We start from the raw sequence: 26,268 nt of genomic DNA, 5'->3' as shown, positions 1-26,268 counted from the left end.
GATAGTGCTGCTATATACATGGGGGTGCATGTGTCCCTTCGAAACAGCACACCTGTATCCCATGGATAAATGCCTAGTAGTGCAATTTTTAGTTTTTTGAGGAACCTCTATATTGTTTTCCAGAGTGGCTGCACCAGCTTGCATTCCCAGCTTGCTCTCTCTCTTTTAAAATAAGTAAATAAACTTTCTAAAAATGTATTTCTTCATAGCTCATGTAATCATCCAAGACTGCTTCACTTGGGAACCCCATCACCTCAAACACAAGAAGTCCAGAAATGCACCATTATCCGCCCCCCCCCCCCATGGCCTAATTGGCTTCCTTTGTCAGCTGCTTCTGACACAGACACCTCTCTTCCCCCAACCTCCCCAACTAAAGCCACTGTGGTCATCTGCCCCCTTCTGCTTGGCCACTCTGGCACTCAGCCCATAGTCTCTTCCCAGAATGTCTTTCAGATTCACCATGTTCTCTCCATCTTCGGCCCCTCTGGGGCCTCAGCCTCACCTGCTGTACCCACCTGGCTGGTCTTCCTGACTCACTTCCTCTTCCAGTCCCTCAACTTGTAGCTACCACAATAGCCTCCAAAGAACACCGCCCCAAAGTTCATTATTCATTATATCACTTTGGATGAGTCTCCCCTTTCATACCTGTAAAGAAGGGGGAGGAATTTAACGGTCCCTACTCCCCAATCTGACATTTCATTTCTATTTGTTGAGCTCGCCCTTACCAGCTACTTCATTGTAGGCATTCTTCACCAAGTGCATCTGATTTTCATACTAACCATGTGCAGAGCGTCTTACTATTAGTATCCACATTTTATAAAGTGCAGAGACACCCAGAGCATGGCTCACTCTGGAGTGCTAGAGCAAGGCTCCAGCCAACACTGAGAGTTTCGAAGCACACATGGCCTCCCTGTGACTCTAGCCAGGTCCAGCTGAAGCCTTCTCCATATGGTCTCAGGAACCATCTGGTGAGCTATTTTCAGCCTCTCCACTGCTCTCCTGTGTCAAGGTGGCAGGGATGGAGAGGCTCTGAATGTCCCCCTGAGAAAGCTCAGGGTCCTTTCACTTGCTTTCTGATCTCAGGCTGTCTTCAGAGAGTGGGGAGAGAGAGAGCAGATGTCAGCCCATCATCTCTCACCAGGAGTACTGCAATAGTCAAACAATGGCACTCTCTTGTCTGGGCTTACCCCTCCCCATCCATCCTCTGCACCAGTGCCAAAATGGTCTTTATAAGATGCAAACCTGGCCTGTAGGTTCCTTCAGAGCTCTCTGAGAGAAGAATCTGCTCCAGGCCTCTCTCTTGGCTTGTAGATGGCTGTCTTCATGTTCATATGGTGTTTTCCCTGTATGTGTGTCTGTCTCCAAATGTCCCCTTTTTATGAGGACACCAGGGGCATTGGCTTAGGGCCCCTCTAATGAGCATTTTAACTTGATTATCTCTGTCAAGGCCTTATCTTCAAATAAAGTCACGTTCTCTGGTGAATCCACATTCCACATGTGAATGAGGGGGAGAGGGGAAGGGCAGGGAAGAGACATAGTTCAACCCACAACACTGTCCTAGCCAGAGCCACCAACATCTGTTCTCTATTGTCTGGTCTGTCTTGATTCACAGCCTCGGCAGCCCTGGGATCCGAGACCTTCCCCTGAGAAAGCTAGAAATCAGACCCGGCTTCTAACCTGAGTACTATTATCAGCTCGTACTTTGCCCTTGAACTGCCCTTTTACTTCTCTGAACCTCAGTCTCTGAAACCAAACTGGAGGAAATAGACCATTCTTCCTCACCTAGTTCACAGAGCTACTGTGGGAATCTAATAAGGTAGTGAATATGACAGCATTGTGTAAAAATAAGGGTCCTGCAAATGTGAAGTAATAGCACTGTATCATTGTTATTACCTCTAAGAATAAAGAAATCCTAAGGCTAGAAAAAGTCCCATCGTCACCCTGTGAAACTGAAGGAAAACGGTTCCATTTACAAAGTCAGCCCTTTTTATTCCTCCCAGAGGAAAGCTCCGTTTCCTAGACTTCTTTTCCAATGAATTTACAACTTTCATTCACTCGGCCACGATCCTCACCTAGCTGACTCTATTGTGCCACGTTTCAGCCCACCTGGTTTGATTCTGACCTGGGTAGGGGAGAGCAGGCTACTGCCCAATAGTCTTTAGTTGGTGCTTACATCGAATCATCAGATTTGTCCTGAGCTCCTGCCATGTGCCAGGCACTGTGTTGGGGACTAAGGGCTCAGAGCTGAAAATGGCACAATCCTGGCCCTTCTGTGGTTCACAGTCCAGGAATTCCTGGGGTTCATTCACTTCTTCCCAAGAAACAATGCCCTTTCCCCATAAATGTTTCCTTGCAGAATAGTATTTCTTAAGCCTTTGCTCTCCTCAGACAGTGCCCTCCCCACCCCATCTGCCGGTGACCCTGGACTTCTTTGCTGTGAACTTTCCTTTTAAGCGAGGATGACTCAATTCCTATTCATCATTTTCCACGGCTGCCTTTGGTACATCTGATGGTTCTGTACTGATAAGTGCTCAACCAAAGGCTGCAGCCCTAAGGTCCACATGGAGAAGACCCCGACATCTTGCTGTTAAAATGGGCATCTGTGATCTGATTCCACTGTCGGTCCCAGCCTTGTGTGACAAGGAAGGTGGCAGTCTGGTGGCTGGTCTAGCTCACAAAGTGAAAGATTCTTTGTGTCACAGTCCATCATCTTTCCCCTAAGAGGAGCCTGCTTCATTTGGTGGGGGTAGAGTTTCTCCAAGACAAAGCGATTACTTCCCGATGCCACCCCCGCCACGCCCCACCCAGCCCTCTCTCTGCTCAGTGCCTTTGACAACACACCTCCTCCCCTCTTGGATTTCCACATTCTCCTCCCCTCCCCCACCTCATCCCTGCTTCCTCCTGTGGACCCAGTGACCTCTAATTTAGCTCTGCAAATCTCTCCAAAGAACATCCCAAATTTTCATATGTGGATAGCTATCTAATTCTCACTTCACTAATTCTCCAACCTGCTCGTTCTTGCAAGGATCCCAGTGGCTTCTCCCCACTTCTCAGTGAGGACTCAGTTGGAGAGCCCTCTCACTTAATACATTTCTTCAGTGTGCTTATTAGCGCCTTGTAATATAGCTGCCTAAATAATTAAGACTAACCCACACGTGTCAAATTAAATGAGCCAAATACATTGAGAAATTGCCTCACCCTCCATTTCTTTTATTAATCAGGTTTTTAAAAAATTCTTTTCCTGCTCATTTGCAAAAATCAAACATGGTCCATGAGACTCTTACTTACAATAACCATCCATGTGGCCTCTTTCCTCAGGCAGTCACCCTGGGGGCAACCTATTATGTGACACACGATGGGTTGAGTTGGGGTGGCAGAGACAGCCAACATAGGCGATCTAGACTCAACAGGTCGCCCACACTCTCTCAATCTTTAGGAGAATTATGCCTGCTCCATTTTCTTGAGAGCTTAGGGGATGGTCAAGCAAGACCAACAGGAATGTTGGCCTAAATCCATCCAGCACCTTCTGCCCCCACTCCTCCGTGCTTCCCTGGGCTCATTGCAGGAACCCCAGCTCCTTTTCTCATTAGGAGTCACTGCTGATGTGCTTTAGATGGGCATAAGAAGTCAATGGAAAATATAATAAGAACCGTCAGCAGTTTTATCATTGTGGTGATGAACAATGGTCGTGCAATTATAATGGGCTGGTTAACTCTGCCTGTCGTCAGCATGTTGAGGCTTCTATACAGTCCCAGAGTCTCAGGCAAGGGGCTATTGTTCGCAGGGGCTGAGAGCCTCCTCATAGCTTGTACTTCCTCTGGCCCCCTCCTGGCAGGCTGCATTCCTGCCTCTTGAAGGTGGTTGTTAGAAAGAATCCACAAATATAGTAAGTAAACATCAAAGGGGCTTTGATCCACAGGGCCCTCGACAGAGCAGGAGCCCTTGAAGAAAGAGCCAAGGCCTTGGATGAGGGAACTTAACATCGTCAATTTGGGCGCCTGAGATGTAAAGCTGTTTGAAGTGAGGTTGGCTTGGCCGTGCCTTCAGAAGAGTGTGCTCGTGGAGGGGACGGAAGAGAAGTGAGCGCCTTTGGAAAAGGCACGCTCAGATCTGCTTCTCTGCTCTTTACTGATAGTTAATAAACCCCTTTAGAGAATCAAGAGATCAAAGCTAGTAACCTCCCTGGGCCGTGGCATTCTGCCACCGAATGCCATGCTTTGTTTTTCTCTAGGGCAAGAGCCCCTAAGCTTGACTTATCTGTCTCTCATGGACCCTTTCATCCTGCAACCCATGGAGGGTAGACCTGGGTGACAAGAGGTGGATGGAGAGGTAGGGAGGAGAAATGAGCCCATCCTGTCTAAGCTCTAACAGCCTAGATGTTAACCTCCAGGGCTCAGAGAAACACCCAGTGTCCCAAGAGAAGTTGCTCTAATGCAGCACTCACTGGGACCCACCTTCCCTGAGACACGAATGGAGGGAACCCTTAGGTGCCCAGAAAGCCTGGCAAGCCCTGGGAGGGGGTGCAGTCACATTCCCTCTTCCAGAAATCATACCCCTTGTCCATTCGCCAAGTTTATGGCAGCTGTCACATTTGTATGAGTTCCAAGCAAAGAAGTGGGGCAGGGGGTCTAAAATAATCCTGGGAAGTCATTTGACATCTTTGAACTTTGGGTTTCCCATCTGCATAGTATGAATAGCAGTAACCTATCTGCTCACCTCATGGGGTGCTGTGGGGGATCAGAAGAGGAATTTGGTGTAGAATTGCTTCAAAGCCCATAAAGCGCTTAAGACAGATCAGAATTAGAGGATAAAAACCAGAGGGGAAATCTCGTTCTCTTGTGAGGCAGATGTACTGTAGTCCAACGCCCACACACGGTGGGCACCCATTTACCAAATGCCGTGGGAAAAAAAAAAAACAAAACAAAAAACCTCTTGCATTTGCTACCTAGAATCGTTGTCCTGCCTTATTTTTTCTGTTGTGTCAAAGTCTCGTGGGACCAGAATCTGTGTCTTGTGTCTCTTAGCCATTCCAATCCCTGTGCTCCACACTTGAGTCCACACCTCATAAGTGCTTGAGGACGGCACTGCCTTGCGCTGGAATATAGGAATGTATGGGAATCCCCAGACCCAGAAACTCACTCTCTCCCAAAAGGTAGACTCCTCTACCCCTACCTCCACCCCCACGTCTTCCCCCAAATTCACCCAACCGCTTCGTCATTCTTCTGAATCACCCCCTGTGTCTGGTTTCCTTGCTCCATCCCGGACACCACTAGCTGGACTCTGCCTCTTTTTTTGGCAGGCCTGATCACAACCACAGCATGATCTGGGTATAGGCCCCCAGCCTGTATAGAGAGCCTCATTAACCTGTGAGTAGTGGTTACGAGCGTGGACTCTGGAGCCATACTGCCTAGATTCAAACTCCTGGTTTTGCCACCAGCTGGTTCTTCCATTTAAGACTGCCTACTCAATACATCTGTAAACGGGGATGTTATAAAATGGAGATAATGGTACGCACCTCACAGAGTTATCGTGCAGATCAAATGAGGAGTTATTGGCTTAAAATGATGCCTGGACCATAGCAAGTGCTACATAAATGTTAAATAAGTAGCCCTGTTTATAAAGGCAGCAGCTTCATAGCCCCTGCAGAGGGGCCTCCAATGACACCTGATCCATTCTAAGCTCACTCACCTGTGCTTTTCTTCCAGAGCTGGGCCTCCAGAAGAGAGGATGCTGTCTGGTGCTGGGCTACATGGCCAAGGACAAGTTTCGGAGAATGAATGAAGGTCAGTGAGAACCTGCCCACACTCTTGGGGGTAAGGTGGAGGGTGAAATCCTCCCTGCAGCTGCCCTGCTGCTATGGTAGCAGGAAGAAGAACCTGGGACAGTGGGCAGAGCAGTTGGATTTCCATGAAGCTATTTATATAGTAATGTGGGGAAGAGTAGCTAATGCCTAAAACACAGCATGCTGATTGGTAAGCACGTTTCCTTCCGCTATCTTCCCTACTCCCTTTGTGCCCTCTACTTGTCTTCCTCTCTCCTTCCTACCTTTGTTCCCCAACCACTCACCCAGCACAATTAAATCTGCTTCTATTATCTTTTTTAATCCAGGCCTCTCTACCTTTCTCTTCAATCATTCACATTTTTTGAATGCCTATTGAATAAACAGCACCTTACAGGGCACTTGGGAAAACAGTAAAGAATAAGGCAGAGCTTTTATTTTCATAGAACTTACAATTGGAAATCTGCTGTCTTTTCCAACTCCACTGGCCCTATCTCTCCCTCTTACTCATGGGCTGTTCTGCCTTCCTTTTGCTCTGGGTCTTTCCTCTGAGGCTTCACTGGGTCACAGAAGGCTCTAGGAAGGTATTGACATTGATGTGGAGGCTGGGAAGTAAAAGGGGGGCTGTCACTTGTGGGCCTGCTATAATAAAGAGCCAATCCCCTCATCCCCAGCCATCTGTCTCCGTGCAGCTAATAACCCTCTCCATCAGATGCCACAGACTGTTTGTCAGGATTCAAAAGTAGATAAACAATGGCTGGGGATGCCATTTATTCATTAAAGTCAGACAAATGAAGCCTTGGCTCCCCACCAGCCAGCTTGCCATGAGCTGGGCCCCTCCCCTCCCAAGGCCCAGAGCCCCTGGAGCCTCATTCCCATCCCAGGCATGGAGGAGGCAGCTCACCTGTACCATCTCTACCCCCAAAGTTATACCAAACTTCTGAGGCCCTCTTCCCATGCTCCTTTGCTGGCTCTTCTCCCAGCCCATGGTCCGTGACACCCACACCACCATGGTCTCCCAAGTCCTGATACCTTGCCAGCTGTAGGTTTGTTACCAGCACCCGTCATGGTGACAGTTTGACAAGAGTTAGGCCAGCACAACTGAGTACAAGGAGAATCCCCTCCTGCGTTGTGCAACCTGTGTAAGAAGGCAGCAGCATCAAGAAGGCACTTGTCGTTTGCAGGAGCCCCATGGCTGAGCATAGCCAGGGTTAGGGGCTGCATTGTCCACATCCTGCCAGGTGGTCTTCCTCCCTGATTTGTCTCTTGCTCAGCCCACCTCCTCCCTCCCCAATACCACCTTTGTGAGAGTGCTAACCAGTAACTTCTAATTTGTGGGAATTGACAGGGTGCCTCTGTCCGTAGTGCTGAATAGACACATTCTCTTGCTGGCTACGCTCATTAGAGAAGCTGAAAATGAGGTTCGCAGGGATTGGGGAAGCCAGAAAGTCAGGAGCTAGGCTGGATTAGAAACCTCAAGTTCCAAGTGTCTGACCCCAGCAGAAGGATAGTGACTCCAGATCCTGGGGCCTAAAAAGAATCATGCCACAAGGCTGATGAACACCCCCTACAACCTTTCATCAGTGGCTAAGGGACGGGTATATTCGTCAGCCCAGGCTGCCATAACAATATGCTGCAGACTAGATGGCTTTAACCACAGAAATTTATTTCTTCACAGTTCTGGAGGCTGAAAGTCCAAGAGCAAGGTGGCAGCAGGGGGAGGTTCTGGTGAGAGCTCTCTGGCTGGCTTGCAGATGGCCACTTCTCACTGTACCCTCACTGGGGCACAGAGAGAGAGAGAACTGGATCTCTGGTGTCTCTTCTTATAAGAACACTAATCCGGGGCGCCTGGGTGGCGCAGTCGGTTAAGCGTCCGACTTCAGCCAGGTCACGATCTCGCGGTCCGGGAGTTCGAGCCCCGAGTCGGGCTCTGGGCTGATGGCTCAGAGCCTGGAGCCTGTTTCCGATTCTGTGTCTCCCTCTCTCTCTGCCCCTCCCTCGTTAATGCTCTGTCTCTCTCTGTCCCAAAAATAAATAAACGTTGAAAAAAAATTTAAAAAAAAAAAAAAAGAACACTAATCCTGTCCAATCAGGGATCCACCCTTATGACTTGCTTAACCTTAATTATTCTTGTAAAGGCCCTGTCTCCAAATATATAGTCACATTGGAGGTTAGGGGCTTTAACACAGAAATGGCAGGGGGAACACACAATTCATTATGTAGCAAGGGTTCTGAATGCATCTGCCACAGCAGAAAGGTATAATGATAATACTCTGAACCAGGGATTTAAAAAATGGTAGGATGGAACTGGAGACTGTTATGCTAAGTGAAATAAGTCATACAGAGAAAGACAGATACCATATGTTTTCACTCTTATGTGGATCCTGAGAAACTTAAAAGAACACCATGGGGGAGGGGAATGGAAAAAAAAAAGTTAGAGAGGGAGAGAGCCAAGCCATAAGCGACTCTTAAAAACTGAGAATAAAGGGGCGCCTGGGTGGCTCAGTCGGTTAAGCGTCCGACTTCAGCTCAGGTCACGATCTCGCGCTCCGTGAGTTCGAGCCCCGCATCGGGCTCTGTGCTGACTGCTCAGAGCCTGGAGTCTGCTTCGGATTCTGTGTCTCCCTCTCTCTCTGACCCTCCCCCGTTCATGCTCTGTCTCTCTCTGTCTCAAAAATAAATAAACTTTAAAAAAAACCTGAGAATAAACTGAGGGTTGATGGGGGGTGGGAGGGAGGGGAGGGGAGGGTGGGTGATGGGCATTGAGGAGGGCACCTGTTGGGATGAGCACTGGGTGTTGTATGGAAACCAATTTGACAATAAATTTCATATTAAAAAAATAAAAATAAAAAATGGTAGAAAAAAATTTAATATTAAGTAGACATTAGATACTGTTTAATTAAAAAGGGAAGGAAGGGAGTCAGAGGGGGGACTACAGGAGGACTTGGAACCAAGACTAGGATCTGATTATTTCTGAGGACAGTTAGCTTTGCTGTCTGCAAAAACCAAACTAAGATGGCATTTTTAAAAATGTTTTATGTTTGTTTATTTTGAGAGAAAAAGACAGGGCACGAGAAGGGAAGGGGCAGACAGAAAGGGAGAGAGAGAATCCCAAGCAGGCTCTGCACTGTCAGAGCAGAGCCTGATGCGGGGCTTGAACCCACAAACTGTGAGATCGTGACCTGAGTCAAAATCAAGAGTTGGACGCTTAACCAGCTGAGCCACCCAGGTGCCCTGCAGATGGCATTTTAAAGAGTTTTTTTCTTGTCAAAATGGGAAGATACCAAAACAGTGCCTCTTCTCTCTGAGCCCCTTCTCCAAACACATGCAATCCACCCAAATGTGTTATTCTTTTTCCCCTGGCTGTGGTGGACTTGGTTAAGAATGAGCAATCCCAGGTACCTTACCCCTGCCAAAACCCTCCCCCTAGTGAAGATTAATTGGGAATAAAGCAAGTTATTCAGAAAGAGGGAGGGAATAGAGGCATTAGCCAATGGGTAACAGAGCAGCTAACTCCCTACCCTGCCTCCCCCTTTGCCTGTCGTTCTCACCCCTCCCAACTTCCCCAACACAGACATTCGTGCACATACACACAGCCACACACACAGTAGCTGCTGCTGCTGCTGCTGCTGCTGCTGCTGCTGGGTAAACAAGGAGACAAAGGGGTGGCAAGCAAGCTAAGCCACCGCATATGATGAGTTCCACATCTCAACAACAAATAGACCAGATGGGAGGAGGGTGAGACAGTGGGGAGATGCAGGCTATGGACTGGCTTTGGCTCTGGAGGGTGGGAGGCACGGAAGGAGAGGAGAAAGGAACTGCGGGGGAGGCAAAGGCTCCTCTGCTCCCCACTGCAGCCAGTCTTACTACCCCAAGTGCCACATTATGCATGTTCTCTGTCTCTAAAACGCGCATGCCCAAATTCCAGCACGTCTGCGGATAAGAAAAGGCATCAGCAAGCATGGGGAGCTGTTTTATGGTTTATAATTATCTTGTACCAATACTCAAAATAATTATAACTTCCACCTATTAATAATTGAACTGGAATCGCAGCCATGACATAGATCAAGAAACAGAGATCGCTGTCCACACTTAGGTATAAATTGAACAATTGGTAAAATGGTAAAAAATAATTTTCTCCCAGATGCTGGAATTAGTGAGATATTGGAACAATTAGCTGCTTCTCCCATTAAAGATAAGGTGGTGATCATAATATTTCCAGTTTAGAATAAATATAAAAGACCTACTTGTTCCGTATTAAAGCATATTTGTTCTGTTTTAGCAGTATCTAATAGGGTGTCTGTCACCGGAAGAGAAGTGGTCTCCTATTTCATCTGTCTCCTTGTTAATTTGGTATCTTTTTATCTCCTTCTTCCTCTTCCCTCCCCCTACTCCTTGCTACAGTCTAAATAATAATAATAATAATAATAATAGCTTGAGAAGGAGCAAGAGAAAAAATAATGAATGAACAGGAGTTTTATAGATCTGGGGTTTATCATCAGCTAGAGTAATCGCAATTGGTGCTGTTAAACTACACAAAGCAATAAAAAGAAAACACTATTCAAAGATCGTTTAAGGAGGCATGTGATAGTCAATGAGAGGTTTGCTCTATTTGGGAGCGCTTAATAGCTTCTCGGGTAGAATCTGCAGCATTTGGTGGGTAATGTGTTGGGCGGGGGAGGGGTGTGTGTGTTCTTTCCTGTTTGGACTCAACACATCTGAGGCATCACATGGAGACACAAACAAAATTCAGTGAAGGGCAGACGAGAGAGGAGGAAATAAAGACAGATTAGGCGTAAGAATATCAGGTGTGTTCGACATAATTGTCTTCATGTGATTAAGTACATGGTGCTTTAAATAGGAACTGCTGGAAGGAGATCATTTATTTATTCATCAAAAGTTCATTGAACACCTACCATAAAAATAATACCAATTGGCGTAATAAATGCCAGACACTGTTCTAAGCACTGGAGCTTTCACAGGAAATAAGACATCATCCCTGCCCTCAAGGAGCCCACAGTTCAACGTTTATTTATTTTTGGGACAGAGAGAGACAGAGCATGAACGGGGGAGGGGCAGAGAGAGAGGGAGACACAGTATCGGAAACAGGCAAGGAGCCCACAGTTCAAACACACAGGTACCTCCCCGTGTTACTGTCACCTTCATAAAGAAATCCTTCCGGACTGCCTTACCTAAATTAGATGCCCCTCTTCCCCCACCATTATGCTCCATCATGGCAACCGGCTTATTTATTTTGTGGCACTTACTCTAATTGGGGATTATTGATTAGGCTGTCCCATCTAAGAGTTAGGCAAAGATATTCCTCGCCTACCCGTGGGCCTTTGCCCAGTGTCTCACACATAAGGAGTAGTCCATCAATTGTAATGTAACTAATGAATCAGTGCCCTGACTGACAACAGAGGGATACACGAAGTCATCCACAGGTGTAAGGTGGGTCTTGAGAAAGAGCCACCAGGCAGAGCAAATTGACATGGAGCTTTCCACAAAATGAGTGTCCTAAGTCTTACCTCTCAGCCCTCCTCCTATTCTGGTACAATAGCCCCTTACTGGAGGCCAGGGCCCGGGCAGGTCAGCCGAGGGGAGGCCCCCACAGGTGGTCTCCCTCCTCTCTGCACCAGCTCTCCATCCTCTCCCCATCTACTGCTGGGCCACATCCTCGGGGCATCTCTAGACAGATATGCCCACCAAATCTGCAAAGGGAACTGTTCCCACTGTTTCCTTATCCCACACCCCTGACACACACACACACACACACACACACACACACACACACACACACCTGTATTCCCTTCCCTTTTCCTGGCTCTTCTCAAAACTGGCTCTCTCCAGTTTTCCTGGAGATCCCAGCCAGAACCACTCACCTTGTCAATGCACATTGCCTCCCCAGGGTTGACACTATTCATAGGCAGGATAGAAAGCTTTCACATGGCATCTGCTGAGGGGCGCTGCCTGCCTCTTGAAAAGCTTGGTATTCCTCTGTGTTAGAACTTCAACAACCCTAGAGTTATAGGGCGACCACCAACTCAGGGAGGCCCAGGATCGTTGAGTGGCTTGCCTAGGCTCAATGGGAAGTTGCCGGAAGAGCCAGGACCACATTCCAGGTCTCCTGACATCCAGCCCAGTGCTCTTGGAATTCCAAAAGAGGAGGCCATGAACAGAAGGGAAGCCCCTAACGCTTTAACTTGGTTTGGTTTTCAGGGCAGCTGAAGATACAGAGAAAGTGGGAGGGGCTGGGGGAAGGGGGGCAGAACACAGAAGTCTCCAGGTGGTGTGGGAGGAAATCAGGAAAGGCCTGGACTGAGAGACGTAGACCAGGGAAGATCATTTCTAAGGAACCAGAAAATTCTATTAGCCCCTAGGACTCTTGAGAAGGGGAAATGAGGAAGAGGATGTTTAATGGAGAAGAAAGGAGACAGCAAAGTCCTGGCCTGCCTTCCTGCTAGTTTTCTGAGGCCAAGGTGCGCCTGCGCGGGAGGCCCTGCCTCCTCCCCACTGGCGCACCCTCTGCGGCGCACAGCTGGCAGGGCGGGGGTTTTCCAGGACTTTCCGCAGTGACCGATTGCTTCTCCCAGCTCAGTGAAGGGAAAGCAGAAATGCCTCCTAGCGCTGTCGTTTTCATCTTCCTAGGAAGAAACAAATGCAAGTGATTAGCAAAGGCAGCTTCTGTTCACTGGAGACCTCTGGGCCCCTGGGGAGGGGCTCGAACCCCCGGGAAGGAGAAAGCCGGTCCCACAGATGGAGGCCCCCTACAGGCTCATGCGTGCCCTGCAGCTCCTGGGCTGCGCCGTCCTCCTAGTCCAGACTCAACGCAAACACACCTCCACTACGATGCCCTCTGCCCGTCCTCACCTCTCACCCATGCGCAGGGGTGGGAACTCCGGGAGGATGGGAGCCCAGGAGTCTTCAGCAGCTCTCTGAACTATCTGTGCCGGCATGGAGTCTATCCTTTCTTTCCGCACCCCTGTTCCCCAGTTCACAGAAATTTGCCTAAAATGCCCCCTGTTTCCTGTCTCTCCCTTAACAGAGTTGGTAAGAAAAAGAGGTGCCCCCATCAGTGTAGCAGAAGGAGCACCTAAACATACGGAGCCAGCTGTGTGACCTTGGGCAAGTCCCTGAACATCCAGATGTCAACCTTCTCATGTATGAAAGTGAATAATGTTGGATATGATCATCTCTAAGCCTTTGAAATGCGATGAATCAAAAAAAAAAAAATCTATCTTGGCTCCCAGCACGCTGCGCACACCCTATTCTCACCACTCACCCCCTAATTTTAAATGCTCTGGTCACCAAAGGAACCAGGACCAGGGTATTGATGGGCTGGCTTTGCTCAGCTGCCTCAGAAGGCAGAGCTGTGTTTCTTTTTCCTGTCTGTTCTCTGAGAGTGAATTCAGGCCCATGTCAGCTGTCCCCTGGGTGGCAATGAGGCAGCCAAGCAGGCCTACAGGATAGTCTGCACTTTTTTTTCAGAGCAGAGGGGCAGAAGGACCCTGGCCCAGGGACCTGATCTAGTGGAGAACGGGTCTGATGACTTCTGAACCCCTGCCGCTCTGGCTGGTGCAGCCAGGGCAGGCTGGCTTATGCTGAGGCCCCACAGCTTCCAGAGACTATTCTTTCACTGCCTGCAAGAGCCCCCAGGATGTTGGCTAATACTGTCATTTTGTTCGTTGGGGCTTTTGGGTGCATTTTTTTCTTATTTCATTTTTCTTACTGATGTGTTTTCTTCCACTGGGGCTGCAAAGCTGGTTATTTGTATAACGTTCCTGTTTATTATTTATGGCAAGACGCAGATTTCCAGGGCACTTTATGATTGTTATTTAATTCACTTGGCATTTTGGAACAAGAGACTCGCCATTGCCATTCTCCTTCCGTGACCTGATGGAGAATTCCAGAGGCTTTTCTGGGTCCCATGCCTCCAGCCACCATTCCTACTGGGAAACCTGCTTATCTAAGGTGGTCCTTGGCCACAGACCCTGCCCAGCTCCTTTCTAAACTTCCTTTTCCTTGGGGCACCTGGGTGGCTTAGTCGGTTAAGCCTCCGACTTCAGCTCAGGTCATGATCTTGTGGTTTGTGGGTTGGAGCCCTACGTCAGGCTCTGTGCTGACAGCTTGGAGCCTGGAGCCTGCTTCAGGTTCTGTGTCTCCCTCTCTCTCTCTACTCCTCTCTCTCTCTCTCTCAAAAATAAATAAACGTTAAAAAAAATGTTCTTAACTTCCTTTTCCCTCATCCACATCCAGTTCTCAGCAAGACCTAGACATGTCACCTCCCAAATGTCTCTTGAGTCCAACCACCTGTGTTCACCTCCCGGCCACTGCCCTTGTCCCCATCACCACTGTTCCTCACTGGACTACTGAAGCGCTCTCCTAGCAGATTCCTTGCACCCACTATGCTCCCGCCTTCCCCCTCAATTCGTTTTCCACACTTCAGCCAGAGCAATATTTCAAAATGCAAATCTGATGTCACCGTCCTCTTGAAAACATGTGAATGGCTTTGTATTGCTTTTAGAAAAAATATCAAAATCTTTGGCATATTTTACAAGGCTATAAATGATCCAGTCCTCATCTTTGTCCCCTTAACACTGTACCCCAGACACATCAGCCTCTTTCAGCTCCTCAAACAGGAATGGCCCGTCTGCCACAGGGCCTTTGTCTCTACTGGTCCTTTTTAGCTCAGTCTGTACATATAAGTTCTTATTGCCATTATTTAACTAATACTTGTCTTCCCTACCCTTCCCTTAATCTGTAAGCTCCGTTGGGTCTCCACTACATCCCAGGACCCTAGCATAACATTTGTATAGCGTAGACATTGAAAGAAGAGCGAGGGAAGTAACCTTCGCTGCCCTGGTCGGTGGCTCCCAAGATGCTGGGACTGGGTGATCTGAGAATCAGGGACCCCTAGAAGAAACATTACAGATCACGTGAGGAGGAGGAAACTGAGACTCAGGAAAGTCATGTGACTTGCCCTGAGTATCTCAGCCTGCAAGCGATAGAGCCAAGACTTGAACCCAGGCTTCTGACCCTAGGTGGGGTCCTCCTGTCTCTTTACCATGCTGAGTCTTGGAAGTCGGGGAGTCACAGGGTTGGGTGGACCAATCAGGGAAGTCTGCCCACAAAATACGGGTTGAGGCTGTGTTTTGAAAGAGACGAGAAACAAAGAGAAAAGGAAGGGGAGTAGGTTCTTTGATGTGGACATGACGCAGAGAGAGTAGAGCCATCGCCCCCTGTGAGCCCAGCATTGTGCCTGGCTTAGGAACCTCAGAGAGGCTGGACACAGCCCCGTCCTCAGGAACTTTGCCCGCCCCTTGGGGGAGACTGCATATATTTCATACCAAGCTGCTACTGCGGTTGTTTTGTTTTCGTTTTTCCTTTCAGCGTTGTGGTTAGTATGCTTGCTGGCTAAGCACTGTAGCTGGGGAGTCAGAAGAATCTAGATTCTAATCCCAGGCATCGTCAGAGCAGTTTAGAACCATATCATCTGAGGTGCTCAAGGCCAGAAGGGACCAAAGATCACCCAGTCCACACCCCCTTCTGATGGTCGGTATCCCCGCCAAGTACCAATGCACAGGAACACTTGTGAATGCTGTGGTGCTGTGCGCTCCCTTAGTCCCCAGTGCCTCGCCCTGTGCTAGGTAGGCCCTCGGTGTGTAATGATACAATTCCTGCCTCCAAGGATATCGCGGCAATTAACATACAATGGCACAATTGCTGTAACCAGCTATGCACAGGAGGAGATAAAGGGAATCCAGTCAAACTCTAGGCCAAGTGAGTACTGCCCAGGAGCGCCCTCACACTTTTTTTGTGAGGCCATTGCAACCTATGTTTGCATCCCTCCAGAGAGGGAAAACTTGCTGTCTACCAAGGCCATGGGCACCTCCTCGGCCAGGTTCTCACAAAGGGCTTCAACCCCTTCAACCCCTGAACATCTACAGTTTATCATCTAACTGCACTGATGGCCATGGAACCAAGTGACTTAGGTGACAGCCACTGGCAAAATCCTGGGGTCTCACCCTCTGCGCACTGTGTCCTGAGGGGGCTTCCTTCCTTCTCTCTGCCTCCCTTCCCTCCATCCTCAGTGAGCTCCAAAAGCTTCATCCCTGAATGCCAAGACCCTCCCTCCACCCCTCTCCCTAGGGTGAAAGAGTCTGAATAAATGAGCGTGCTTAATGGCCTGCGGTGCCATAAAGTTTTTAGAGCTGTGTGCTGGAATGAGCAGGTTCAGGCTGAGATGAATTATCCACGGCTCTTATCAAAGGAGAGTCAATAAAAACCTGAAGGAGCTTGCCCCATCTCCGTGGAGTGGCCATGTCACGTCACTGGGTCCTGCGTTCTGGAAATAATAATCGGACGGACGCATTTTTCCCCCCGTTCCATCTGCTTTCTTCCCTGTGCCTTTCCTTCTCAAATGTATTAGTTTCTATGGAAACTGTGTTGTTACTGGTATAGGAGGAGTTTAATGACATTCAGAAGTACCAAATCAAGTCCATTTATATAATGGTTTGAAATACACATAATGGCCTATGGAATATAGGACACGGCGACAGTTTCAGTAACTGCGTACAGAGTGTGGGATAAATAGAGCAATGTAATACTCCCCACCTCCAAGTCAAATGTGCCAGGAATAACCACTATTCTTCATACTAAAGAACAGCACTTCTCAACCATTATTCATGAACGAATCTCAAACACTATACCAAGCTGTTCTCCTCTCCCTGAGGAAGGACGGTGGCTGGACACTGGGGACTCTGCACCCAGAGCTTTGACCGGAGCAGGTACAGAGGAGGGAGTCTGACCTCAAGGAAGAGAGGAGGGGAGGAGCCATTCTGCAATGGGATCCTTGGGCCCCGCCCCCTGGCCTGCCCCCTGGACTACATTCCTCCCCCATCTATTCCTCTGGCTCGTTTCTGTCTGATTCAGAGATTTATCAGGCACCTGCTGTGTGCCGAGTGCTGTGGGAGACATGGAGATGAATGACAGAGAGAGGATGCCTCATCTTAGCTCAGGTTCAGCCAGCAACAGGCCCTGAGCAAGGTCTTGCCTATAATGGTCCATCTGGGAGGTCCAGAGAGTGCCAGAAGGATGACAGGGAATCGACACGGGAAAGGGAGGGCATCCAACACAGGCGGTCTCATCAAGCCGGCTACTAGACTGGGTGGCTGGAGTCCACCCCCAGTGGGAATGCCAGAGAAGGGAGGTGGCATTTACATCTCAAATTTGGACCACCCAAAGAGTGAGGAATGGGTCTGCCAGCTCCTGTCAGTAACTGGTTGTGACCTGTTGGGGTGGGTTTATAAATTCCCTGGCACTTCTGGCCTGCCCTCCATGAGGCCGAGTGTCCTTTGGCTTAAGAGAGACCTCAGGTTGCCGATACCGGGGATTAGCAGTTAGCTTTCGGTCACTAAAGTGGTCAAGAGTCAGGAATACGGCAAGGGAGGCGGGCCATCTGACACAGTTGGCTGCAGCTCTCGAAGAATTTTGAGTCCAGTGGGGAGACAGGCATATAATAAAACAGCAGAAGGCAGGGTGATGGGAGAGCTATGGAAGTATATGGGCAATATGTTCTTAGAGCAGAGAGGTGGGGCAAGCCATTGGTTCTGACTTGAGTAATACTGGGGGACCCTGAGAAATCAGGAGAAGGGTGGGGAGCTAACCTACAAAGACACAGGGAGGCACTTACACACACTTACATCGTGTAATCCTCATCACATCACAAAGTAGGTATGTTATCTCCATTTTGAGCATAAACAGAGGCTCAGAAAGATTAAGTCATCTACCCAAAGGCATCCAGCTATTACCTGGTGAAGCTAAGACTCAGACCCTGGTCTTCTTATCTCCGCTCTGCCTCAGGTAGCTTTGTGTATTAGGGAGATGAGGGTGGGGTGACTCCCTCCATCACCATGACCGAGCGCCTGTCATGGACCTGTGTAGACTTCTCCCTCATGGCCACTGACCACTGTCTCCCATATCTCCCTGCATTACGCTGCCCATGGAGACCCCCCATCAGCCATCAGGGCGCCCCTCTAACCCTGCCTCAGATATAGACTGGACTGACTACACCTAACACTGAGTGAATTATCTGGAATTCACTGCCTTAGGGGTGTAGGAAGGAGGAGAGAAAGCATGGGGAGGGGGTACCTCAGTTATGGTGGCCCCACAAGCATGCTTTCCACCCTGTCCTCAGCCTCTCCTCTCCCAGCCCTGCTCGAAAGCCCATGCCTTCAGAAAGAGGAAGAGGGACCAGACATACACATTTCCCTGGAGCAGCGTTTCCGTAGCATGGTAATAGGTTTTCCATGAAAACCAGGCTCCATGGTTAAATAAGTGGGGGCGGGGCGGGGCGGGGAGAAGCTGGGTCAGCCCTCACTAAACAGGTCCATCCTACAGAACGCATCAGAGATTTTAATATGCCAAAGGGCACAGGGAACCACTGAAAGGGGTATATGGTTCGCAGAGTTTCCCAAACTTGTTTGACTACAAAACGGTTTTCCTTAGAGCGTGTTTTAGGACTAATGTTCCCTGGAATCCATTTTGGGAAATGATGGTTTAAGGCCCAGATCTGCCGCCAACTTGTGTGAGTTTTGTCAGATAGGCAAAACTCAAGCCTGCCTTGTGAGGACCAGAAAAATAGCACATTGTAAAGTACAATACAAATAAGATGGTGCTCCTATTTTTTTACAGGAAACAAACACATTCAGTTTCCCAGAGAACATTTCATCACAAGTCAAACAGTCAACAAATAAATGTTTTTAAAAGTAAGTTTGGTTCCTGACTAGGTGTGTGGCCTTGACCTTGATCTCTCTTGACCTAGGCTTTCTCATCTGCAAAATGGGCATACGCGTGATGCTCATACAGGTTCTTTGAGAAAGCACAAAGCACCACAAGATGCAAGGCATTACTACGAGAGTTCCAGGCTAAAACCCTCAATTCAGTCCCATTTTGCTGAGATCAAAACAGGGAGTGTGCGGGGGGAGGGAGCTGGCTGGTGGGAGAAATAACAATGGCAATAATTTTCATCCATATTTATGATGTTAGGAGCCTTGTATGAGCATGTCGCTGAGGGGAGAAAATGAATATTTCATGAGTAAACACTAAATGTAGTATTAAGATAAAATGGACGGAAAGGCCCCAACTTAACCTCTGCAACCAGGTTCAACTGGGGAGGTCACTGCAGGCCGTGTGACTGGGCTCCAGGGAGCAGGGCAGTTGGTCAGGAGGAAAGAGCTCAGTCTCTCAGCATAGATGGGGAGCTGTCCCCCGTGACTGGAGGAGATAATCCTGCTCTGGGACGCAGAAGAGCCAATGCCCACACATGTACCAGCTGAGTAGCCTTGAACAAGTTACCATAACCATTCTCCTCCAGGTTCACACTATAAAATGGGGATGATAAGATCAGCCTTGCGTGTCTGTGAGGTCTCAATCCAAGCCCAGCTGTTTGGAAGAGAGCTTTATAATGCACACAGGTGGGAAGTGTTATTATTCATTTATTCACTCAGCAGCCATTTATTGAACACCTACTACGTGCCAGTCGCCGCCACGGTGGCTTATTTATCATTTGCTGTGTGCCATGCACCGTGTTCATCATTTTATACACTTCACCTCACTTATCATCACGGCCATCTGAGAGGTATCTGTTACTACTCCCATTTTCCACATAAGAAAACGAAATTCTGGAAGGATAAATAACTTGCCCAAAGCTGGATAGCTAGTCAATGGCAGAGTCCAGAGCTGTATGAAGCCAAAGCCCTTTATTCGACATTAAATGGCCCGTCCTTGTCCATACTGCTTCTGCAGAGTCAGTGGGGCGCCCTGCCTCCACCTCCGGCCAGCTCTTCCCTGTTCTGTCCATGCTTTGTGCTTCTTATCGCCAGTGCTGCTTCCTCACCCAAAGGGGAAAGCCTCGCGGTGCCCTCTTTTGGCTCCCCAGGATACCCTCCCTTTGTGTTCTGTCCCCACTCTCTTCTCCCAGCCTCTGTCTGATGGTCTGTCCTCCATAGTACAGTCACCCTGGGGTGTTCATTTCCATCCCCATCCAATAGGACTTTAGCCTCTCAAGCCCCTGGACAGCCTGTATGTCTTATCTGGGCGACCCATTGGGTGATGTGAACATGAAACACCTCCTACCCGTGAAACACCCTTAGAAGATGGAGGAAAGACATCAGGTGGGGCAGTGCCGGGATTAAACCTAGCCAGATCTTCCCTGGCCCTCTCTGCCCACCGCACAGCACGAGGACACAACCATCTCTGCAAATCTCCTCCCTCCGGGGAAGTTCCATGTTATCTTGCCTCATTCTTTCTCCAGAGATGAAGAGATTGTTTTAAACCTGCCGCCCCACCCGCTCTGCTCCTGGCTTCCAACGCCATTAAGTTTCATTATAACAAATAAACACCACAATGACATTTATAAGTTACCACTGAGCACAGAAGCACAAATATGAAGCAGATAAACTGCATTTGATCCAAATAATTACTGCAGGCAATATCGGGCTTAGTCTGAGCTGGCAGCCGGGTACCGAGTAATTTATTAGATTGCGTAAGGCAATGTTGCACGTTGAGTTTTTCATTATTGCGTCTCTTCCCCTCTCCGTGGTCTAAATAGGTTAGGGGAGTTTAGACAGTGCGTGGCCAAACAAAGACAGACTTTGCTCAAGCAGATTAAGGCTGGGAATTCCAGCCAAGTGTCCGGGTATGGCTGCTTCCCAACCAACGTGGCACTTGAGAGAGAAGAGAGGGTTTAGGATTATCGTGATAGTGCCAGCCAAGGGCAGTTCCCCGTGTGTACTCCCCACCCACTGGCCCAGATACAAAAAGAGGCCTCACGAGGGAGTAAATGGAAGGATGGATGGAGCCCCCAGGACACCAAGCCTAGGTTCCTGCTGGGTTCCTTTGTGCTCAGCCAAAGACCCACTCTACCAAAAGGCCCTCCGTAGCTCTGGGCAGCCTCAGACCCCAGTCCCAGACCTCTCCTGCAATAAATAAAGGGAAGGAAGCAGTCTGCCAGCCAACTCTGCAAAACAAAGCAATGAGAGCTGGCTACCGGCAGCCACCTCCCTGCCAAACCCAAACTCATAAAGTTTGATTCAAGGGGTTACAATGCCTCCTATTCAGAGTCCCTCCTGCCCCATTCCCCCAGCCTTAGTAAATTACCCAATAAGCAGCAAGGACCTGTAGTTATTGTGTAGTTAAATGGTATTTGCCCAGTAAATCCTGAGCAGAGTACTAACGGTGATATACAGTAACTAATTACGGACATGAATTCTCTCCCCAAGACGCCAAGTGTTACCAAATATTGTTGCATTTAGGGGAAGAGGCTTGAGAGCGCCTCTGTTCCCTCTAGCGCAGCCGGGAGTAACTCTTCTATTAGAGGAGCTGCTGCACTCCTGGCTGGAAAATAGGGATGTCCTGGAGGCAGGCGGGAATGGGGCCTGGGAAAAAACTCCCATTCGCTGCCCCTGATCCCATGCCCCAGCAGAAGGGCCTCTCCGGGCAGCAGCTGGTCCTCCTTGGGCGGTCTCAGAACAGATAAGAGGCTCAGCACTACGGTGTCGCAAAGGCCAGAGCCCCCAACCGTGCAGGGAATGGAAGTCATTATTCACCCAGCCCAGGACTCAGCAAGAAAGCTAGTGTAGGGGGTGGGCCTCTGCAAAAAAGCTTCTGAAAGGGGATGCAGCAGGGTAGGATCAAAAATGCCCGGTGCCTCTGCCTAGCTGTGGACGACTCTTGCCCTGAATTATTGCTCGTGGACCTGATCTCAGCCCCAAGGGTGCCCGGGAGTATCAGAGGTTTCTCTGGCTGATTGTGGTCTGCAGGTGGGGCAAAGCCTGTGCCCGAGGCAAGAAGCAGATGTCCTGTCAGGTTCCTGTCTGTTTTTGGAGCACAGCTGGGGGCAGCTGGAGGACAGAGTACAGCCAGTCTCTGCTTTCTGAAGAGGAAACTAACTACACAGCTCAAGCGCTCTCTGTGCTTACGGGGAACTATCGAGTAAACAAAGGCCCAGAGCCGGAGTCTGCCAGCTCCAGCACAAGCTGTGACCTTGGACAGGTTACTTAACCTCTCCGAGCTTCTGTTTCCTAGTCCATACAATAGAAGAGATTCTCCCTATCTCTGAGGACTGTGGATGTGAAAACAGCCAGGCTGGAGCTGGGGTTACCCCTCCAAGGAGCCGGTTCCATCCTTCTGGCCACCAGCTCATCTGCTGAGATGGGCTCAGAGACCCAGACTAAGCCTGCTAGGCACTAAGCAGAGCCCTCAGCCCAGCCTGGGTGCCCCCAGCAGCGTGCACAGACTCTGTCCCTCCTCTCAAGGTGATCACAGACAAAATCTCTCCTTGACCAACGTTTCCATTGAAGCAATCAAAGACTGGCACAATCGTTGCAAATTTGTTTTGTTTCGCGTGTTGTTTGCGGACACATTTTCAGGGTTGAAACAAATGATCGGAGCCCTTGCCAGGGTCACAGTTAGGTGGTGACTGAAGAGGCCGAGTGAGGTGGACACGGGCTGGGTTGGGAGGCATACACTTGCTGTGGAACATGGGGCCAGCCGGGGTGTGAGCCTTGGCATTCAAGTCTCTCCGTCAGGACGGAGGGACAGACATTAGAACCTTCTCCACAGGAGGTCGTGAGGGCAGATTGAGTAAAATCACATATGTGAAGTTCTTTGTGAAGTAGAAAGTATACACAAGAGTTAGCCGTGGTTAATATCCCAAACCAACCAGAAGAGGACACCCAGAATCCCAGAGCAGCGAGAACAAGAATCACTTTTTTAATTAGGACACATATAGAGTCAGCTCTCAATTATCTGTTGGCAAATGGTCCCCATTCCTGGCAAATGCTATCACCAAGATTGCTCAAGGAAGTCCTCTGTTAACATTTCACAACTTCTTATTTTGCTCTTATTTGCATGAGTGCCAAAGGGAATGAAAGTCCTTTAAAGGCAAAATCAGTTAATATCCCCGCCCCCTTCTAGGGAAGGTGTTGAGCCATAAACACAGGGACCCCAGGGGGGGGGGGGGGGATGGAGTATGGCCGGACTCTAGCTGAGAGCCAGAACCAGAGGTGATGTTCTGCACCCAGCTGAGCAGGCGATGGGAGGGAGCTCTGTCCCTGGGTTTTGTTTTGTTTTGTTGAGTATTAAAACTTCCCAGAACATCAAACACATCCATATTCAAACTTGAATACCAAAACGCATCCCAAAGTTGAAAATGAATGTTACTTAGGATTACTCATGATTTTGGAATGTCCATCATTTTTGGAGTATTCACACCCTTGCTCCTTTCCATTAACGAAGATAATTAAGAGTTGATTGTATTTGGGCTCCGAGACGGGAGAAATTCAGGACATTGCGATTTACTCCCTGTTGGGAACGACACCGGAAGCCATGAGAAGATTTGTCTATAAACACCGGGTCTGAGTTGTGGTTGCCGATGCAAAGTGGCATAAAAGTAGCTCATCCTTAGTCAGGTAAGCATCCGACTCTTGATCACGGGATCCTGAGTTCGAGCCCCACATTGGACTCCGGTACTGGGTGTGACGCCCGCTTTAAAAAAAAATGTAAAACGTAGCTCATACTTCAAGACCAGACTGCATTATCCACACAGTGCACGCTGGCTTTTGTACCTGTCGGTGGCAAACAGCCATGCTGCACTACATGAGACACCTGGAGACCATCAGAACTGCACAGGACCTTCTGATTCCTTGAGCACGTCACAGAGGGACCTTGGGGTCCACTGCAAGGGGGCCAAGGGGCTGGACTCAGTCCCCCCCCCCCCCCCCCGCCCTGCTTCACCCAGCCTGTCTCCGCCCACTTCACACACTGGCGCTCCATATGAGATCCCACTGGCAAAGGATACCATGCACTGAAAAAAAAAAGACACTGTGAAAACCACTGGCTTCATCCAATGCCCTCACCGAGCCGTGAAGGAAACCCTGGTGCGCCCAGAGAGAAACAGCAGCCAGATCAAGGCAATACAATGACAGCCAAAAACAGAAAGAACCCCGTTCCCCTGACCCTGCGCTGTTTGCATTGAACAGTGCCTCCCAAATATTCACCAAAACCCGCCTGCGGCAGGATTACCCAGGAAGGGGGGCAAAATGCAGACTCCTTGGCCTAGCTCAGATCTGCTGTCCCTGCATTTCTGGCTTGGAACCCAGGAAACTGCATTTTCAGCAAATTCCCCAGGTGATTCTTAGGCATAGGAGACTTTTAGAACAATTTCCCACTGGCAAGGTCTATACGAGGATAAAATGGTTGTTTTAAGATGTTTGTTTAAAAAAAAACGAGGGGGAAAAATGAGGTTTAAGGACACAGATCTTCCTCAAACAGACCAAGTGTCCTTGGGAGATTTGCTTTTACTTCCACATGCCTCGGTTTTATTCTTCTTCAGCCGTGGGTCCTCCCCACTCAAAAATAAGACTTTGTATAAACCAGAACAAAGAGCCTTCCTTCCGGCTGAAAGGGAGGGACCTAATACACTGAGTCTAAATCCTACATTTTACACGTGGGGAGTCTTAGAGAAGGGAAGTATCAGGCCCGAGGGCACACAGCTAAGAAGCAGCACAGGCAGCACCTGATGGTACCTTCTGAGCCTGGGTGCTCACCAAGAGGACAGCTTCCTGTGTCTTTACAGTACCTCTTCTAAAAGGGAACAGAGAGGGTTGCCTGGGTGGCTCAGTTGGTTAAGCGTAGACTCTTAATTTCAGCTCAGGTCATGACCTCACGGTTCGTGAGTTCGAACCCCACATCGGCCTCTGCACTGAAAGCACAGAGCCTGCTTGGGACTCTCTCCCTCACTCTCTGCCCCTCCCCTGCTCACTCTCTGTCTCTCAATAATAAATAAACTTTGAAAATATTTTAAAAACATAGGGCGCCTGGGTGGCTCAGTCGGTTGAGCGCCCGACTTCAGCTCAGGTCATGATCTCGCAGTTCGTGAATTCGAGCCCCGCGTCGGGTTCTGTGCTGACAGCTCGGAGCTCAGAGCCTGCTTTGGATTCTGTGTGTGTGTATGTGTGTGTGTGTGTCTCTCTGCTCCTCCCTACTCACACTCTGTGTCTCTCTCTGCCTCTCAAAAATAAACATTTTTTAAAATTTTTGAAAAAATTAAAAAATAAAAGGGAACAGAGATGCTGGACACCTTGGGGTCAGTCAGTCCACAGCCCTGCCTCCCAGTGGTTCCCACACTGATATGCCCTAAGAGGGCAACCATACGAGCTCAGTCTGCCCAAGGCCCAAGGCCTACACTTGCTTTCAAGCTAACGACCTAGCTCTGTCCTGCTCTTCAGCATCACCTCCTTTCTCTCATGCTGCTCCTCCCCTCCCCTAACAGTGGTGTAGAGAGCACATACTCCTGAACATATAAGTGCCTGAGGCTCAGAGAAAGAAAGGGACTTAGCCTGGGCCCCATAGTCAGCCTGCAGCAAGCCTGAGACAGCATCCAGGCCTCCAGCTTTCATGGGCTGCCTGGAGCGTCTCCCCTCTATAGTGTATACCCTCCCTCCACCGTCACCACCACAGCCCACACAACTCTGCCCTTCCCATCTCGGTCAGACTCTGGGCTGACCGCAGGCAGGGATGGATGGGCTCCTTCACAGGTACCGATGCACCAGTATTTCCAGCAGCACTTATCAGCGTCTTCTTGGCATCCAGAACTTGGCTGAATGGATTGAGGATTATCTCTCCCTGCCACTAATGAGGACAGTGCAGGCTCTGGCCCGGGCCACGGGCTGATAATCAGTAGGCGAAGGATTTATAGTGACTTTGGAGTCACCCTGCCTCGGCCAGCCCCATTGCTCTTCATTAAAGACCCATGCTGTCCAGGACAACCTTGGCGGATTGTGCATCCTGACGAGAGGTGTGTGAGACCGGGAGAATCGCAGGCAAACCGGGCTGCCCCAGCTCAGACAAGGAGCGAGGGCAGGAAAGCGTGGCCTCCGAATTTCTGCCCCACATCCAGCCCTGGGAAGAGCAGTCTGGCTGTCCTGTGCAAGCCCAAATAAAAATCCAGGCAGTTTCTGGAACATGTGTGATATTGGCAAGCTTCTCCTCACCCATGTGTCCAAATCAAGCTACTAGTGGCTGCAAATGATAATGTTGAGGGTGAAAGTGTTTTCAAGTCCCTCTCCCAGCAGAGAGGTCTAGAAGACACAATGGAGAGATGTCCCCCCGCCCCTTCCACCCCTGCCTTGTTCTTCCGGCTTCCCTGTTTGTATTTCCAGTCCCAATCCAAGGGAAGATAGGGTTGGGTGACCTCTTGCCATCCCGACAGGGCTCTAAGCCTATGCAAAGCTGATAGGAGTTAACTGTACCACCCAAGCCAGCTGTGCCCAAGACACCCAGCCTGGAGTAACCATGTCCCTCTTAGACAGCCACGTCAACATTCATAACTCTCCGTATCTGGAGATGAACTCCCAGGTCAACACCAAAAGTTGAGGACCCATTGTAGAACCGCGTCTCTACTGCCTGAGCCATGTAAGTGCTCAGTA

The 26,268-nt window shown here is 49.3% G+C and overlaps 1 protein-coding gene across 2 annotated transcripts in view; it reads left to right on the top strand.

Annotated features, from left to right (window-relative positions):
* KIRREL3 (kirre like nephrin family adhesion molecule 3) overlaps positions 1 to 26,268 on the top strand; it is a 549,921-nt gene that overhangs the window by 417,599 nt on the left and 106,054 nt on the right. For both annotated transcript variants that reach the window (XM_047823798.1, XM_047823797.1), the window contains exon 2: positions 5,706 to 5,783. In XM_047823798.1, the coding sequence (XP_047679754.1) occupies positions 5,706 to 5,783 (78 nt within the window). The remainder of the gene's footprint in view (positions 1 to 5,705; positions 5,784 to 26,268) is intronic.

The sequence above is a fragment of the Prionailurus viverrinus genome, chromosome D1 (genome assembly GCF_022837055.1).
Source record: "Prionailurus viverrinus isolate Anna chromosome D1, UM_Priviv_1.0, whole genome shotgun sequence".
Taxonomy (NCBI): Eukaryota; Metazoa; Chordata; class Mammalia; order Carnivora; family Felidae; genus Prionailurus; species Prionailurus viverrinus.
This window is presented reverse-complemented; position numbering and strand designations above follow the sequence as displayed.